This window comes from Bos indicus, chromosome 11, assembly GCF_029378745.1.
Source record: "Bos indicus isolate NIAB-ARS_2022 breed Sahiwal x Tharparkar chromosome 11, NIAB-ARS_B.indTharparkar_mat_pri_1.0, whole genome shotgun sequence".
NCBI lineage: Eukaryota > Metazoa > Chordata > Mammalia > Artiodactyla > Bovidae > Bos > Bos indicus.
Window position 1 is genome coordinate 62,052,319 of NC_091770.1, and position 17,239 is coordinate 62,069,557.

Here is a 17,239-nt window from a genome sequence, read left to right on the forward strand (position 1 = left end):
TACTGGAGTTTCAGCTGTAGCATCATTCCTTCCAAAGAAATCCCGGGGCTGATCTCCTTCAGAATGGACTGGTTGGATCTCCTTGCAGTCCAAGGGACTCTCAAGAGTGTTCTCCAACACCACAGTTCAAAAGCATCAATTCTTCGGCACTCAGCCTTCTTCACAGTCCAACTCTCACATCCATACATGACCACAGGAAAAACCATAGCCTTGACTAGACGGACCTTTGTTGGCAAAGTAATGTCTCTGCTTTTCAATATGCTATCTAGGTTGGTCATAACTTACCTTCCAAGGAGTAAGCGCCTTTTAATTTCATGGCTGCAGTCACCATCTGCGGTGATTTTGGAGCCCCCAAAAATAAAGTCTGACACTGTTTCCACTGTTTCCCCATCTATTTCCCATGTAGTGATAGGACCGGATGCCATGATCTTCGTTTTCTGAATGTTGAGCTTTAAGCCAACTTTGTCACTCTCCACTTTCACTTTCATCAAGAGGCTTTTTAGTTTCTTTTCACTTTGTGCCATAAGAGTGGTGTCATCTGCATATCTGAGGTTATTGATATTTCTCCAGGCAACCTTGATTCCAGCTTGTGTTTCTTCCAGTCCAGCATTTCTCATGATGTACTCTGCATATAAGTTAAATAAGCAGGGTGACAATATACAGCCTTGACGTACTCCTTTTCCTATTTGGAACCAGTCTGTTGTTCCATGTCCAGTTCTAACTTGCTTCCTGACCTGCATATAGATTTCTCAAAAGGCAGATCAGGTGGTCTGGTATTCCCATCTCTTTCAGAATTTTCCACAGTTTATTGTGATCCACACAGTCAAAGGCTTTGGCATAGTCAATAAAGCAGAAATACATGTTTTTCTGGAACTCTCTTGCTTTTACCATGATCCAGTGGATGTTGGCAATTTGATCTCTGGTTCCTCTGCCTTTTCTAAAACAGCTTGAACATCAGGAAGTTCACGGTTCACATATTGCTGAAGCCTGGCTTGGAGAATTTTGAGCATTACTTTACTAGCGTGTGGGATGAGTGCAATTGTGCGGTAGTTTGAGCATTCTTTGGCATTGCCTTTCTTTGGGATTGGAATGAAAACTGACCTTTTTCAGTCCTGTGGCCACTGCTGAGTTTTCCAAATTTTCTGGCATATTGAGTGCAGCACTTTCACAGCATCATCTTTCAGGATTTGAAAGAGCTCAACTGGAATTCCATCACCTCCAGTAGCTTTTTTTCAATATTACAATTTTGTAAATCTCATTTACTGCTGAATCAATTGTATAAACAGATGTGTAAAAAGACAAATGTAAACCATATTATTAAATGTATGCTTATTGAAGGAGAATGTTCTAGGTGTCAATGTCAAACAGATTCTCTTTTCCATTTATTACTCATAATACTGTCACATCTTAGTTTCATATTTGGACCATGATTTACACAATTTTTTGCCTTTACTAAAGATTTTAATTGTCTTTTTTTTTTTTGGTTGATGACAGGAAAAACATGTCACTCTCATTAAAATTATTAAGGTTTTTTAAACATGCTATTGTATAAAATGAATCTACTTTTTTCTTAAAGATGTTCTTCTGAGTTCCTTCTTACTTTTCATTCTTATTACTACTGATCACCTTGGAAGTCTAAATATTTGCACTGAAACATCTTTTTATTGCATTCATAGAGCAGATCCTATTACCAGCTTCCCATGTTTCTTTTTTTTTTTTCTGAAAGGTTGTATGAGAGATCAAAAAATAGTTTAAAATTCCCTCATCTGCCCTCATCCTTCAATGCTTTTTCTGTCTATAGGATTCTAGGTTCAGAATTAATTTTCTCTCAGAACTTCAAAGTTCCACTGCCTTCTTATAATTAGCATTGCTAAGATAAATGGCAAACTTCAATCTCCCTATTTCAATCTCCATATCACTCCTATAAAAGTAACAATCTCAATTTGGCTCTCTTTTCTGTACTAATTAAACTTTCATAATTGGCCTTTTCTGATACTCTCTTTGCTGGACTCTATATTGCACACTAGACTGGTTTTCTTAAATAACTGGCTCCTCTTGCTCTTGCTTGTTAGTTGCTCAGTCTTTGTCTAACGCTCTGTGACCCCATGGACTGTCCACAAGGCTCCTTTGTGTCTATGGGACTCTCCAGGCATGAATATTGGAGTGAACTGCCATGTCCTTCTCCAGGGGATCTTCCTGACCCAGGGACTGAACCCGAGCCTCTTGGGTCTCCTGCATTGGCAGGCAGGTTCTTTACCACTAACACCACCTTTTTCTAATGTGATTCTAAATGCTGTAGTTCCTGTACCCTCTTTTCTATTCTGTATGTCTTCTCCCCTATATTAGTCCTTGAGCTTTAAAAACTATCTGCTGACAATTCCTAACTTTATACAGGCAGGCTAGACTTCTTTTTGACCTCCAGATTCACAACTTTAAACATCTACTTAGCATCTCCTTATGTCTCCTAGGCATTTCAAACTGAATATGACCAAACAGAATTTTCTCTCTTTGAATCTGAATTCCCCCTCAGCCTTGACCATCTCAATACCTGGTGCTATGATGAACTGCCACTTTTGACTCTTCCCTTTTAATTCATTCCCCATGACTCCTCCCTCCTCATCCAATTCTACCTTCATCCAGTTCATTGTTAACTCCTGTTATTTCTACCTTCAAAATATAGCTCTATTGTCTTTAAAAAATGTAAACCAGATCATGTCAGTCCCTTGCTTAAAATGAAGGAGAGGATAAAATCCAAAACCTATTCAGCTGCCCTGAATGTCTGATTCCTTTCTACTTCTCCAGATGCATCTCTCACCTTGTGCCACTCTTCTCTTATTTCCTCACCCCAGCCTCCTGCCATCTCCTAGAACACAGAGTGCTCTTTCTATCTCAGAGCCTCTGTAATTTGATAATCTGGAGTACTTTTTCCCTTAGGTCTTTACATGACTGACTTGACTCCTTTTTATCCTTCAGGTTTTGGCTTAAATGTTCAGAGCCTCCACTTTAACCCACACATGGATTCTTTGTAATTAGGAAAAGGTACCTTTCTGGAGAGCACCATATGGACTATATTTGAGCCCCTACAGGCAGCAGCTTAAATGCCCTCAGAGAGGCTTTTCTTGACCACCTTATCATATTAATGCTCCTTCTTATTCTGGATCACAGCACTCTATTTCCTTCACAGCTTTTCATTCAACCTACAGTATTTAACTATTATTTTATTTACTTGTTTATAGTCTGTCACCTTCGCTTAAGTCAGGAACTTCTCTATCAAGTTTGCTACCGTAAACTCATGGCCTACTAGTGTCTGATTCATGTAGGTGTTCAATGAATATTTGTTGGATGAATAAACGAATGAAACCATGCTTGGAAATTTCATAAGAAGGTGAAAAATAAAATGGTTTAAGTTGTCCGGTTATGTTTTTCATGAACACATTTCATCTGAAAACTGTTTTCCTCCATATTTTATTTAATTATTTCCACACCTTGAGTTTTTCTGTTACCTGAAAACTTTTTTTGACACATCACAGGATTTGAGTAGGATTTACATTGCCCCAGAGCTGGTGACATGTCAAGCTGAGCACAGAGGTGTTGAGTATCTTTCATTTTAAAGAGAAAGCTTCAATAATTGGAGCTTTGTTGCTTCCAATTCCAGTCCTTCCCCACCTATCCCCAGTCTCTATGACTAGAAGATTGAGGAAGGATAATGAAAACAGAAATTGTCAGCATTGTTGTAGGCCAGAGTACAGCACCTTTTCCATGGGGAGCAGGGAAGCGGATTTCCTACTTCCCAAACCAGGGGAGGTATAAAGACTGAAAAATCACTTCTCACAAGAAGGGAAGATCAACATCAACCTCAACTTGTTGGATATTTTTTAGGTTACTATCTCTCTTAAAATTTTTAATTGGAAGATAACTGCTTTTCAATGTTGTATTAGTTTCTGCCATACAACAGCACAAATCAGCCATAAGTGTGTATGTATATATATATATATATATCCCTTCCTTCTAGAGCCTCCTTCTCACTGCCTCCCCACCATCTTACCCCTCTAGGTCATCACAGAGCACTGGGCACTCTGTGTTATACAGCAGCTTGCTACCAGCTATTCATTTTAAAAAAGGTAGTGTACATATGTCAATGCTACTCTCTCAATTTGTCTCACCTTCTTCTTCCCCCACTGTGTCCATTCTCTATGTCTGTGTCTCTATTCCTGCCCTGAAAATAGGTTCATCAGTATTAGGTAGCCTTCCTGTTGATCTGCCCTGCACTACTTTAAGTAGAGAAAGGAGAAAAGAAAGAGATGACAGAGTGGAAACTAGGAAGCAAAGGAGAAGTGTATTATCAGACTATTTGGTGTGGCAAGGAAGTAGGATTTTCTCATTAGCCAACAGACTCCTTGGAAGGAAGCAGGATTTAAGTCATCCTGCTAATGTTCCACCTAAGAGAGCAGTCTTTGGGTAAGGGGATCCTTAAACCAGAGTCTGTGGGTGTGTTACAAATTATAAGAGCTGAGGTAGGGTAAAGAAGTCGAGTTTGCACCAGATCTCCCAGGTCAGGGAACTGCATAGCTGGAAGACATTGCAAGCACCCTCCTCCTGTTCTCACAAATCTTATAAATGCTGCATTAGAAAGCTGGCATTTACATCTTTGCCATATAGAAGTAAAGCAGTAACAACTAACAAAGAACTGTAATTGCAAACCAGGGAACTAAAAAGATATTTATCATCCACATTTTTCCTCCAGTCTCTCAGCTCCTGAGGAACTACGACCAGAAGGAGAGAGGAAGAGGAATGAAAATACAGACCATGCTTCTCCCTCTACTGCAAGTTCCTGGAGCCAGAGGTAAAGACTGAGCAAAAGTAATGGGGGGAACAGGGTGGGAGGGGTGGGTAAATGAAATTTAATTGGGATATAAAATTGGACTTTTCTCCCCACTGAAGATAAAAGGAATATTTTTCCATGGCAGCATATATACAACCACCACACCTTTTAATCACTAATAGTATCCTCTTATATTGATTTTAAACATACCTATTATAATTTAACTACTCTTCTACCTCAAGTGGGCTGTCATTTTCCAGTAAGCCAGGACAGGCTTCTTCACATAGTGATCTCAGGGCAGCATTTCAACAGAGGAGATGAACTACTGAAAAGTTTCTTAAGGCTAAGGCTTGAATGTCACACAACATCACTTTGGCCTCATTCTATTGATCAAAGAAAGTCACCAGACCACCCAGACTCAAGGTAAGGAGGAAAGATTCTACCTCTTAATGACAGGAGTGGCAAAGTGATGTTGCAAAGGAGCAGGGTACAGAAGTAGGAAGAATTATGACCATCTTTGCAAATATTCTATTACAACAAACTTGTTTTGAAATGCCTCCTTTAGTATTCTACAAGTAAAATTATAAGTCAACTATTTGCCATCCCAAATATGTTTCCTAAAGAAATTATGGGAAAACTCTAATGTAGACCTGTATAGCACTCCATTGCTTTTAAAATTCATTCATAAATATCTCGTTTGATAACTTATTCAACAAGTTTCTTTTGAGTGCCTATATGTGCCAAAGACTGTGATATGCTCTGGGGATACAAGATAGATATGGTCCTTGTTCTCAAGGAGCTTACAGTCTGTGGAGGGAAAAACAAATATTTAATAAGTAATTACAGTCAAGAACTGATTCAATGGAAAAGACCCTGATGCTGGGAAAGATTGAAGGCAGGAGGAGAACAGGATGACAGAGGATGAGATGGTTGGATGGCATCACCGATTTGATGGACATAAGTTTGAGCAGTTGAGATGGACAGGGTAGCCTGGAGTGCTGCAGTCCATGGGGTCATAAAGAGTTGGACACGAATGAGTGAGTGAACTGAACAGTCAAGTAATAACACATATGACATTAATTTATGTCAAACGATACAGGAAACCATCAGTTGAAATCATCCTGCCAACACTGACCAAGATGATCTTTATGATATCTGTAGGAGGCAAGACAGGATATTAGTTGTTACTTTAATCTTTCAGTGAGGAAATTAAGGCTAATAAAGTTAACCAAGTAATTTATCCAGGGTTTTCAAGTTTTAAGTGGCAGACGAAAAATAAAAAACAGGCTATTTTCTAAAGTCTGCTTTTTCCAACACACTCTTCTGCCTCCCTAGATCAATACTGTTATAGACCCTGAAACAGAAAAAAATACCAATAAATTAAAACAAACTAACCCTTAGATAATAGTACATATTTTGTAGGGATAGTTCCAAAGGGACTTCAGTGTTTACGGTTTTAGAGACTGATCATGTACAGTTGATCCTTGAACAGGAGTTTGAATTGGAAAGGTCCACTTATATACAGATTTTTCTCAACATAGTACCTTAATTTTCATTTTATAGATCTTTAAGTATGGGGGAGAGTTTGTGTTCAATTAGAGATCACAATAGGTGGAATCCTAAGAACTAGAGTTTCAGTCTTGATTCTAACTAAATTGTTGTAGCTTCCTACCCTTGGGTGAATCATTTATCAGTTGCTTTGTTTTTGAGACAGAAACAGCAGTAGTTGGATTTTCCACTGTATGGGTAGAGTCAACGCCTCTTCCCCTGCCACCACCACATTATTCAAGGGTCAACTCTAATGTATAACATACCTAATCTAGTACACCTAATATACAATAATGAAGTTCACTTACTTCCTAAATCTCTCTGAACCCTAGAATCTGGACTGTTATCATTTGGGTTCACTCTACTGAGAAAAAGCCATTTAAGAAATAATGCCTAAAGGACTTCTTTAACATGGCTATCTACAGATAACAAGAAAGATTAGATGAGAATGATGAAACTGAATTTCCACTACAGAATGAATTATATTCATTGCAGTTTACTAAGCAATGAACTTAACCAAGAATATGTGTGTCTTGGCCTCAAATTCTTTTTGGAATAAGAAAGTATATAAATTATAAACAAATATATGGAAATATGCATGTATACCAACATACATACACATACACATGAAAATTTCAAATAATTATTATTGTTTTATTCCTTTTCACTAGGAAACTGGTAAAAGCCCTCAAGCTAACATGACTTGAGGAAAGTTATGGTCTAGTTAGATCCTTTTTTCTTTCATTATCCTGTTACTCCGTTTGTGCCTTTATCTGATCTCTATCCCATGCTGATTTGTGTTAAAAAAGCTTACGTATCAAACTGAATGTCTGTGATGCTCCAAATTCAGACAGTAGTTCTTCAATAAATTTCTATTTTTGAATAATCTTAGTTTTTAATTTGTCCATGCAAAGCCAAAACTTCAGTAGGTTTGTCAACCTCTAATGTTTTCTCTGTAACATTCTTTTTGAAAGTCACTGATAACTGAGAATAGCCTCTCTCTCCTAGCACTGCTCTCTGCTCCAAATTCTTATTTTCTTGGCATATTACACAGCAGTCATGGGAGGAGTAATACAAACCAGAATTTTCTAATTTTATGTTTTGAATGGCTTATAGCTGTGAAGCATGATATTAAGTCTTTCAGGCCTGGGACAGGCAGTTGCTACCCCCTGGATTGGCTACCTCCAGCTGCTCACAGGCTTTATCAGAAGATGGCCCAAAGAAATCAGAGGTGGAATGGGTGATTAAAAAAAAAGGAAAAAAAGAAGAAGAAGAAAAAAAAAAAGAAATGTCTAGTAGTTCCACTAGGCCTCTTATCCAAGGTGAATAGCAGTACGCTCAGCAGTTGGCTGCTGAAGTAGACGTCCAGATGGTAGAATACATCCTTGGCTGTACTCAGCACATTGTCACCAGCATGGAGCTCCAAGATGGTGCAACTCTGATGGCTCTGAAACTCTGACTTCACAGACATCAGATTCTTCTGATTGTTTGCAGCTGATGTGCCCTCTTAATGTCATCCAAAGTAGTTTCAGCTTGATTGATCCAACAACGCACGTGTTTTTTACAAATTAAAGCCTCAACATTATTTTAAAATACTTGCTAGAAAAAACTTCAGTTGGATTCAAAAATCCATTTGCCTTATCATAACACTGTGTTCGTAGACAAAAAAGCTGTCAGATTCTTTGAATAGAATATCAATCATTATACATTTTTGAACGGTTGCAAAAAAAAGGTTTAATTTTTTTTTTACCATGTATTTGTGCAATGTTCCTCATGAATGGTGACTGCATCAGTTTCCTATGGCTGCTGAAACAAATTACCACAGTCCAGGTGGTTTATAACAACATGTATTTATTCCCTTACAGTTCTGGAAGTTGAAATGGATTTCTCTGGGCTGAAATCAAGATGTAAGAGGGGCCACGCAACTTTTGGAGGCTCTAAGGGACAAACATTTCTTTGCCTTTTCCAGCTTGTGGTGGCCATCTTCATTCTTTAGCTCATGGCTTTGAATCACATCATCTTTTCTCCCTCTCCTTGCATCATCACATGGTTTTTTCTTCTCTGTCTTTGAATCTCCCTCCGTATACATTTATTAAGGACACTTGTGATTACATTTAGGACCTACCCAAATAAACCAGGATAATCTCTCCATGTGAAAATTCTTAAATTAGTTCCATTTTTGAAGCCCCTGTTACCATACAGGATAATACTCATAGGTCCCGGGGATTAAGAACTGGATATCATTGGGAGGCATTTTCCAGCCTAGTACAGTGACTCTCAAGAATTTGAAGAGATTAACAGTTGAAAGTCTTTATCAGAACCTATGTAGAGCTTTCAGGCATAAAACTTGATTTTAAAATAATATGTTCAGGCACAGAAGTTCAAATTTCTCATTCAAAAATTTGAAGATTTCATCTCAGTTCAGTTGCTCAGCTGTGTCCGATTCTTTGCAACCCCATGGACTGCAGCATGCCAGGCTTTCCTGTCCTTCACTATCTCAGGGTTTTTTTTACAAATTTAACAGTTAATATTTTTCATATTACTTTACATTTATTTTTATTTTCATTATTTTATATATATTTTAAAAGCAGTTAATTTTTCAGGAAGTCCAGTATACATATCTACAAATTCCCTTCAGGTTACCATAGGATACCATATTCTCTCTGTCTTACAATGAGGAAAGTTTGGGAAATATAGTTCAGGAGACTAAAACAATGGAGGAAAGAATGTCCAAGGGATACGTGAGCAAAGTCCATATCTATTATAACAAGAAGTCAAAATGTACAATAACAAAAATCCAGAAACCAAAGAAATAGCAAAATAAGCACTTAAAAATAACAATCAGGTATAACTGAGGTAACCGTCAGAAGAATAATGGTCGCCTTGGGTAACAGGACTGGAATAAAAAAAGGCAGAGCAGGAGAGAACTGCTATTCCTTATAGGCATTTTGGTACTCATTAGTTTTTTGTTTTTGTTTTTTTTAAAGATGTGCATCATTATTGAAAAGTTTTTAAAAAGTTCAATCAAAAATGATATCAGAACTTAACATCAGTATACCACATTTTTTCCTATGGTCTTTAATATGACAGTCCTACTCCTTTTCATTCTAAGAAGGGGAAAAAACAGTTTTTGTTTGCTAATCATATTACCCATTTTAATGGCACAGTTACCCAGTTATTTAAGCTTCATCCAAAGAACAGTCCTGAGGATCTTTTCTTTAATATTTAGTTAGGGTGGTGAGTGTGAATGCTTAAAATAAATTCCCTGAGCCTAAGTTAGGGAACAGAAATTCTTTATCCTTTCCTTCCCAGTGGTGGCACTGGCAGGAAATTTAATAAGCTAGACCAGAGGCAGAGATGTTTGGAAAGCCATCAAAAGATGTTTGATGGAATGCACAGTGGGGAATCTTTAATATGTTTAAAAGAGGAAGAAAAACAGGATTAAACTGAATACTTTCCTATTTACCAGTTCTTTTTGAGGATTTCAAAGTCAATAAGCAATTTTATCACCTATGTATAAATCACCTTAGTAAAGGAGTATAAGGTTTATTTTATCTTATAAGTTTAGTAAGAGATGTATTATTCCTTAGTGAGTTTTTTTCATATTTCTGAATTATGACTATATAAACAATCTATGTTTATTAGAAACTCTGAGTGAATACAGACTATTCTTTACAGTTATTCCTGGGCCTGTTCATTCTGCCTCTATAATCAAGGGGTTATACGCAGTTTGGCATAGAAGTGAGATTTAACAATTTATGGGCATCACCATTTGTCACCAACATTTTCCTCTGGACAACATGTAGAATAAGAGTAACAGGAGACAACATAGAAAAAACCTGACTTCTATGCAACTTTCAAAGGAGAACCGGGAAGGAAATTATCCATAAGCATGAACAAGATAATGCATGTTGTGGTTAAATTGCATTTTTGCAAGCCTGGTAACTTGTAAGACTAGTCAGAAGATTGGTTTATCAACTCTTGAGATAATGTGAAAAACTCTGTTTTTAAAAACATCTTATTTGAAATAATTGCTATGATATAAAGCAATATTGTTGTGATATAAAGTTATATAACCTTCAAATGTAATTTTAAAAATCATACTATGAATAAATGGAAGGATATGTTATAATTGAAATTCACAACTTGTTTCGGAAAACTTCCTGACTCATTAACAACAGGGTGTTGGCAACAGGAAAGAATGAAGTCTTTCTCTTCTTCAAGTATTTGGAAACATCATTCATTTCTTAAACTACACATTCATTGGTAGTCTGTTTCATAGATATTACTTTATATCATTTTCCAGTTAACCCTGTTTGGTCACCTTTTGACTCAAGTAAAATGCCCTACTGTTATGTCTAGTCAATAACTGGCAACTTCTGACTAATTAATAGTAGTCCCCTTTTTCTTCTTTCAGTGGGTGGCCTAGGATTTAGATGAGTATAGATGGGTGCCAATGTTGAGAGTGGGCAACAGTTTAGTGTGTAATTATTGCTTGGTCTCTTGGCTAAACTTTGGGCATGACATAGAAATTTTTATGTCTTTGACATGTTCTCCAAAACTGCACTGCTTTATTTTCTTGTGTGTGTGGAACGGGGTCAGGATAGACAAGAAAAGAATTAAAAGACCACACACATTGCTGATCTGTACACTAATTTCATACTTTAGCATAATTTCTAAACCACCCCATATTAGATAATGATCATGGTGGATAGTTAGGAAAGCTTACTGTCAAGTCATCAGGATGGTGCATTTTCTGCTATTACTCTTTTACATTGGCCCAAGTTCACATTCTAGGTGGAAATAACTGAAACTTAAAAATTCTTTACCTCTAAATTTAAGTTAAAAATGTAATCTTATTTACAGCTCTCAAAGGGTAGAGACTAGGATACAACACTGCAAGTTGAAAAGATTTACTGGCACTAGACTGGTCACAAAGAATAAATTTATTGAGTCCTTGCTATGCACCAGATACTATGTCAAGCATTAAATCTAAATAGGCACCAAAAAAGGGATGCTTAGAAATAAGGCAACAGCCATTGTTTCCTTGTGTTGATAGAATGTTCCTGTCTAAAGAAAAAGATACAACAGGTTGTTATATATCCCAGGACATAGAACTGGGTAAATTAAACTGAATTTTCTCAAGTTTCTACTCAGAAGTAGAAGAAAGAATGAGAAAATTATAAGCAGAATTTATATCATCCTTGGATGGTAGTATATAGTACCAGTGAAAAATCGGCTTCCAGCATTCTTTTAGTTTACAGTTAATCTCATTTCAACTCATCCCTGTATGTACACACACTCCTTCCCAGGTCACCATTTACTTCTTCCTTTAGATTCTGCCCCCGCTCCCCACACAAACACCTAAATTTCTGTAAGTTTCATCTGTAAATCTATCCATTTACATCACAAATATCTAATTTTACAGATTATCAGTGTCATGGACCCCAAACGAAAATTCCACAGTAGTGTATTATGAAAAAACAGACCACACATACACATACAAAATGACTTTTCAGTCATTAAAATATGTAAATATATTTCAGAAATAGACAATAGCCTTCTAAGAAGACTTGAAACTTCTCCATGGCCATGATATTTCCCCCTTAATCCCATCTGGTCTGCCAAGTGAGATTGTTTCTAGAGGTTCTGAGGGAGTAAGAGGCTCTTTTACAAAATGTTTGGGGGTTCAGAATTTAAACTTAAAGCACTGAAAACAGAAATTCCATTTTACAAGGCACTATGGAATTCCAGTTGAGCTATTTCAAATCCTAAAAGATGATGCTGTGAAAGTGCTGCACTCAATATGCCAGTAAATTTGGAATTCAGCAGTGGCCACAGGACTGGAAAACGTCAGTTTTCATTCCAATCCCAAAGAAAGGCGATGCCAAAGAATACTCAAACTACTCCACAATTGCACTCATCTCACATGCTAGCAAAGTAATGCTCAAAATTCTCCAAGTCAGGCTTCAACAGTACGTGAACCGTGAACTTTCAGATGTTCAAGCTGGTTTTAGAAAAGGCAGAGGAACCAGAGATCAGATTCCCAACATCCTTTGGATCACTGAAAAAGCAAGAGTTTCAGAAAAACATCTACTTCTGCCTCATTGACTATGCCAAAGCCTTTGACTGTGTCGATCACAACAAACTGGAAAATTCTGAGAGAGATGGGAATACCAGACCACCTAACCTGCCTCTTGAGAAATCTGTATGCAGGTCAGAAAGCAACATGGAACAACAGACTTGTTTCAAATCAGCAAAGGAGTACATCAGGGCTGTATACTGTTATCCTGCTTATTTAACTCATATGCAGAGTACATCAATGAGAAACGCTGAGCTGGATGAAGCACAAGCTGGAATCAAGACAGCCGGAAGAAATATCAATAACCTCAGATATGCAGATGACACCACGCTTATGGCAGATAAAGTGAAGAACTAAAGAGCCTCTTGATGAAAGTGAAAGAGGAGAGTGAAAAAGTTGGCTTAGCTCAACACTCAGAAAACTAATATCATGGCATCTGGTTCCATCACTTAATGGCATGGCAAGTAGATGGGGAAACAGTGGAAACAATGGCTGACTTTATTTTGGGGAGCTCCAAAATCACTGCAGATGGTGACTGCAGCCATGAAATTAAAAGATGCTTGCTCCTTGGAAGAAAAGTTATGACCAGCCTAGATAGCATATTAAAAAGCAGAGACATTACTTTGCCAACAAAGGTCTGTCTAGTCAAGGCTATGGTTTTTCCAGTAGTCATGTATGGATGTGAGAGTTGGACTATAAAGAAAGCTGAGTGCAGAAGAATTGATGCTTTTGAACTGTGGTGTTAGAGAAGACTCTCAAGGGTCCCTTGGACTGCAAGGAGATCCAACCAGTTCATCCTAAAGGAAATCAGTCCTGAGTGTTCATTGGAAGGACTGATGCTGAAGCTGAAACTCCAATACTTTGGTCACCTGATGCGAAGAACTGACTCATTTGAGAAGACCCTGGTAAACACTGAAGGTGGGAGGAGAAGGGGATGACAGAGGATGAGAGGGTTGGATGGCATCACTGACTCAATGGACATGAGTTTGAGTAAACTCTGGGAGTTGGTAATGGACAGGCAAGGCTGTGTGCTGCAGTCCAGGGGGTCGACAAGAGTCAGACACGACTGAGCGACTGAAGTGAACTGACCTGATTTGAAATAATATTTGGGAATACAGCTTCTAGAGTTTTCCTTCTCTAAGAGCCAGCCTCTGAATTGATACGACTTAACCACTGAAGATTGAGTGACTTCACTTTCACTATTCACTTTCATGCACTGGAGAAGGAAATGGCAACCCATTTAAGTCTTCTTGCCTGGAGAATCCCTGGGACAGAGGAGCCTAGTGGGCTGCCCTCTATGGGGTCGCACAGAGTCGGACACGACTGAAGCGACTTTGCAGCAGCAGCAGCAACCACTGAAGACAGGCAGTTTCTTTTTAGAGATTTCTTGAGGCAGCAAGTGTACAACATCCTTTGATACTATATCTTAATATGTAATCACTCATAAACCAAGATGTCATCCTTAGATTTTACCAAAAACTCTTGCTGCAATTAAAACTCACTTCCTCTCCCTTAATCTTTTGGTAGGTAGAAAATAACTGATCATCCTTCTTACAATAAAACCTCCATAATTAAAGACTCTTCACCACTCTTCAACTTTATCACCTTTCAGCTAAGCAACGCTATGTGGCTCAAATTATTTGGTAGTATTTTATTTTGGTGTTGACGCTGATGGATAAATACTGCTTAACTAGTGCCGGAAAAATTCCTCTACAGTACATAAAGGCTTTTATTAAAGAGTAGACATTTGGATTCTATACACTTCTTTGGTTTTATTTGGGGAAATTACTTTTATAGCTGAGAGGTTTTTGGGTGTGATATTTTTGGATTTCACAGAAAAAAGATTTTATCAAGCGTTATCGTTCTCCAGTATGACAAATGAATCATTGGCCTTTTCTATGTTACTTCAGTAACATTCCCATAGGAATATGCAGCACTAAAAAGAATAGTTTGTTTACAGAATGAGTCATTTAAAAACTCTCGCTTACCTTGGTTGATTAGTGTTTTCCAATGCCTCAAGCTCTTCTAGAATGACTTGATTTATAGAAGGCACCTTAAGATAGCACTGACAATTCACTTGTCCCAATGCAGGCGGGTTGAGTCATGACTTGCAAAGTCTGAGATACACCCACTGGCCGGCGCACTGGGTCACACAGGCAGGTGGGGTTGGCAATACCAGGTGTGATTTAGCGGCGTTGGGCGGGCCCTCTTGCAGTCCCCGAGTCACTGCCAACGTTCTAGCTTTTAAAATCCTCTTTCCTTGAGGACTTCAAGAGTCTACTAAAAGGTAAGTGTCTCATGATGGGTAACCAAAGTCACTTCCCCTTTTATTGAACAAGTGAACCGACTAGCACAACGACAACCTCTGTAGGAATTGGAACTGGGGTGGTAGTTATAGTGTGAGAGCCTTCACATGGCATTTTCTTCGATGCCCTACATTTCTCCTCCTGTTAGTAAGTACCACACATCCAACTGCTTATTCCTTAACCCTCCCGACATTTTCACCCTCCCGACACCAGCTGTGTGAGAAGAGTTTGTATTTACTGAGAAGGGCCTGGGGTCTCTCAGGGTAGTTGCTTTTGGGGGCGGGGGGCAGAGGGCGATCTGGCCCTATCCGCCGGGTACATAACTATCTTCAATCTCTGGTAAGCGGAAACATTTTTAAGCAGTACGAAAATAACCAATCGTGCTTCAGGTTCTCTCTCTTGCTAAAGTATCTGTGGAAGGCTGGGAGTTGTACTGGTGAAACACTCCCTTCTCACCCGCAGAACGCGCGGCCCCCATCGCAGCTTCGGCTCCGGGAGTTGCCTCAGGCCGCAGACGCCCCACCCGCTGACACTTCCGTGCGTCTCATTGGCCAGGCCCTGAACCCGCCTCGGCTCCTGACTGGAGGCTGCTCCTGTCTGTCTGCGCGGTGGGTGCATTTCCGCATTGAAGGGGCCGCTCCAAATGGAGGGGGAGGGGAGGTGTTTAGGAGAAAGTGGGGGCTTTGGATGTCGGGATCCCGCAGCTAGGTGGACCGAGGGGGTCAGCAGCTGGGCTGTGACAACTGGCGAGGGGCTCGAGGTGCATTTGTGAGGGGAGAGAGGGAGAGAGAAGGGTGCCTCAGAGGTGACATTCTCTCAGCCTGCAAGTCTTCTTCCAGGGGCGCTACAAACGCCCCCAGTTTCCCAGCTGCTAAAGGAAGAGGAGGAAGGTGGGTCTCGGTGGCGGTTTGGGGAGGGGCCGGGGCGGGCTTCCCACCACTCTAAGGGCGAGTGTGTTGCCCTTTCTGAGGCTTGTAGAGCCAGTCTACTCAACCTGCACTTTGGCCCCGGAGGCCGAATTTGGGGTTCGGCCAAGAGAAACTAGAATGTGTGAGGGTTGGGGCTGACTCCGGCCCCTCGGATTCGGGGCGGCACAGGGGTTCTCCGCTCGCGGGTGGCCCCCTAGTGTCCGCTGCGGGGGAGGGGCTCTGTAGCTTTCGGCCCCTCCCGGGAAAAAGCCGCGGCCGCTTGCAGCTGGGAGGCTGGCGTCTGGAGGCCCCGGCCCGCCTCCGGACGGCACGCCGAATTCTTAGCGCCTCCGAGTCCCGGGATGTTTCTGAGCGGGTAGAAAGGACTGCATCGTCCCCCTTGGCAGGCCTCCCCCTCCTCCCGATCCCTGCTGGGGCGGGAACCGCTGTTGGCCTGAGTTTCCCCGGGAACCGTCCTGAGGCCGGAAGGCAGCAAGGGGAGGGGATGTAGGGGTGCGGCCCGCCTGTGCCCGCGGCCGTCCAGCCCCCGAGGGCGTGGGGACCCGGGGGGGGCGGTGAAGCCGCTCTAGATCCGCCTCTTTCATTGATGAAATTTAAGTTCGTGTGATTTTACCTTTTCCGGGAGCCTCCAGCTGGCCCTCATTTGTGTCAGGGGTGCAGTGTAGGCTGGAGTTCCAAGCAGACTCAGTCGCACCAAGTTTCTGTCTTTTGAAAGTGGGGAAGGGGGTTAAGTTTTTTTTTTGTTTTGTTTTGTTTTTTTGGAGGCAGTTTTAGTTTTTTGAGTAAATACTCTCCTAAGTGGCCAAACATAGGAAGAGAAGAAAGAATTCGTCATTTGTTAAAGCAGGAGTGGAAGAAAGACCTCTATAGCGTTGACTCCTCTAGACATTTAAATATATTTATATTTGTAAGCCAGCGTATTTTAATAAATCCCTAAAATGTCGAGATTTGTACAAGGTAAGACACGCTTCTTCTTATCTCCGGGGTTGCTCTAGCAGTACCGAACTTGGGGACCGGCAGTGGAGAGGTTGGTGGGTGGTTTGGAAGTGGAAATGTTCATTTGAGATACTGTTTGCGAAACCCTTTTCGTTAAATTGACATTTGAGCTGTCTTGAGCTGCTGGGTTGGCGTTTCAGATAACGTATCATTTATACCCTTGTAGTCTGCTGCATTTAGTTCTGCCTCCCTGAAATCAGGTTAGTAGCACCCTGGCTTCCCGGGATAGTAGCTGTAAATGATGATAAAACAGGATTTTGGCTGCCGATTGATGCCTGTTCTCTTTTCATGGTCGAAGTCGAGGTAACTCTGGGTGCGGACGGGAAGGGGAACTGAGAGGGTTGAGGAAAGGCAGGTGGGTTTAGCCAGGACGGTTGGGGAAGCTTTAGTGTTCTCAGCTTCTCCGTTTGTGTGTACGTGGTCTGAGTCTCAGATTCATTTATTGCGAAACAGGGAGTAGCTCGTAGAAGCTGGAGGTCATTTCAGCAGAAGAAATGACTTTGCTGCATTGCTGTTTGTTTTTTTTTTTCCCCTCTTGAAATCTGTAAAGATTATT

The 17,239-nt window shown here is 40.2% G+C and overlaps 1 protein-coding gene and 1 pseudogene across 3 annotated transcripts in view; one reads left to right on the plus strand and one right to left on the minus strand.

Annotated features, from left to right (window-relative positions):
• Positions 1-14,576, minus strand: part of LOC139185793 (craniofacial development protein 2 pseudogene) — a 181,320-nt pseudogene extending 166,744 nt beyond the window's left edge.
• A 138-nt stretch (positions 14,577-14,714) lies between these two features.
• Positions 14,715-17,239, plus strand: part of UGP2 (UDP-glucose pyrophosphorylase 2) — a 57,239-nt gene continuing 54,714 nt past the window's right edge. The window contains exon 1 of one of the 3 annotated variants that reach the window (XM_019970388.2): positions 14,715-14,739. Coding sequence is in view for 1 of the 3 variants with exons in the window: in XM_019970385.2 (XP_019825944.1) it covers positions 16,626-16,644 (19 nt within the window). In the remaining 2 variants the exon portion in view is untranslated. Of the gene's footprint in view, positions 14,740-15,437; positions 15,649-15,919; positions 16,645-17,239 lie in introns of those variants that run through there. The other 2 variants (XM_019970387.2, XM_019970385.2) reach the window with 2 other exon arrangements.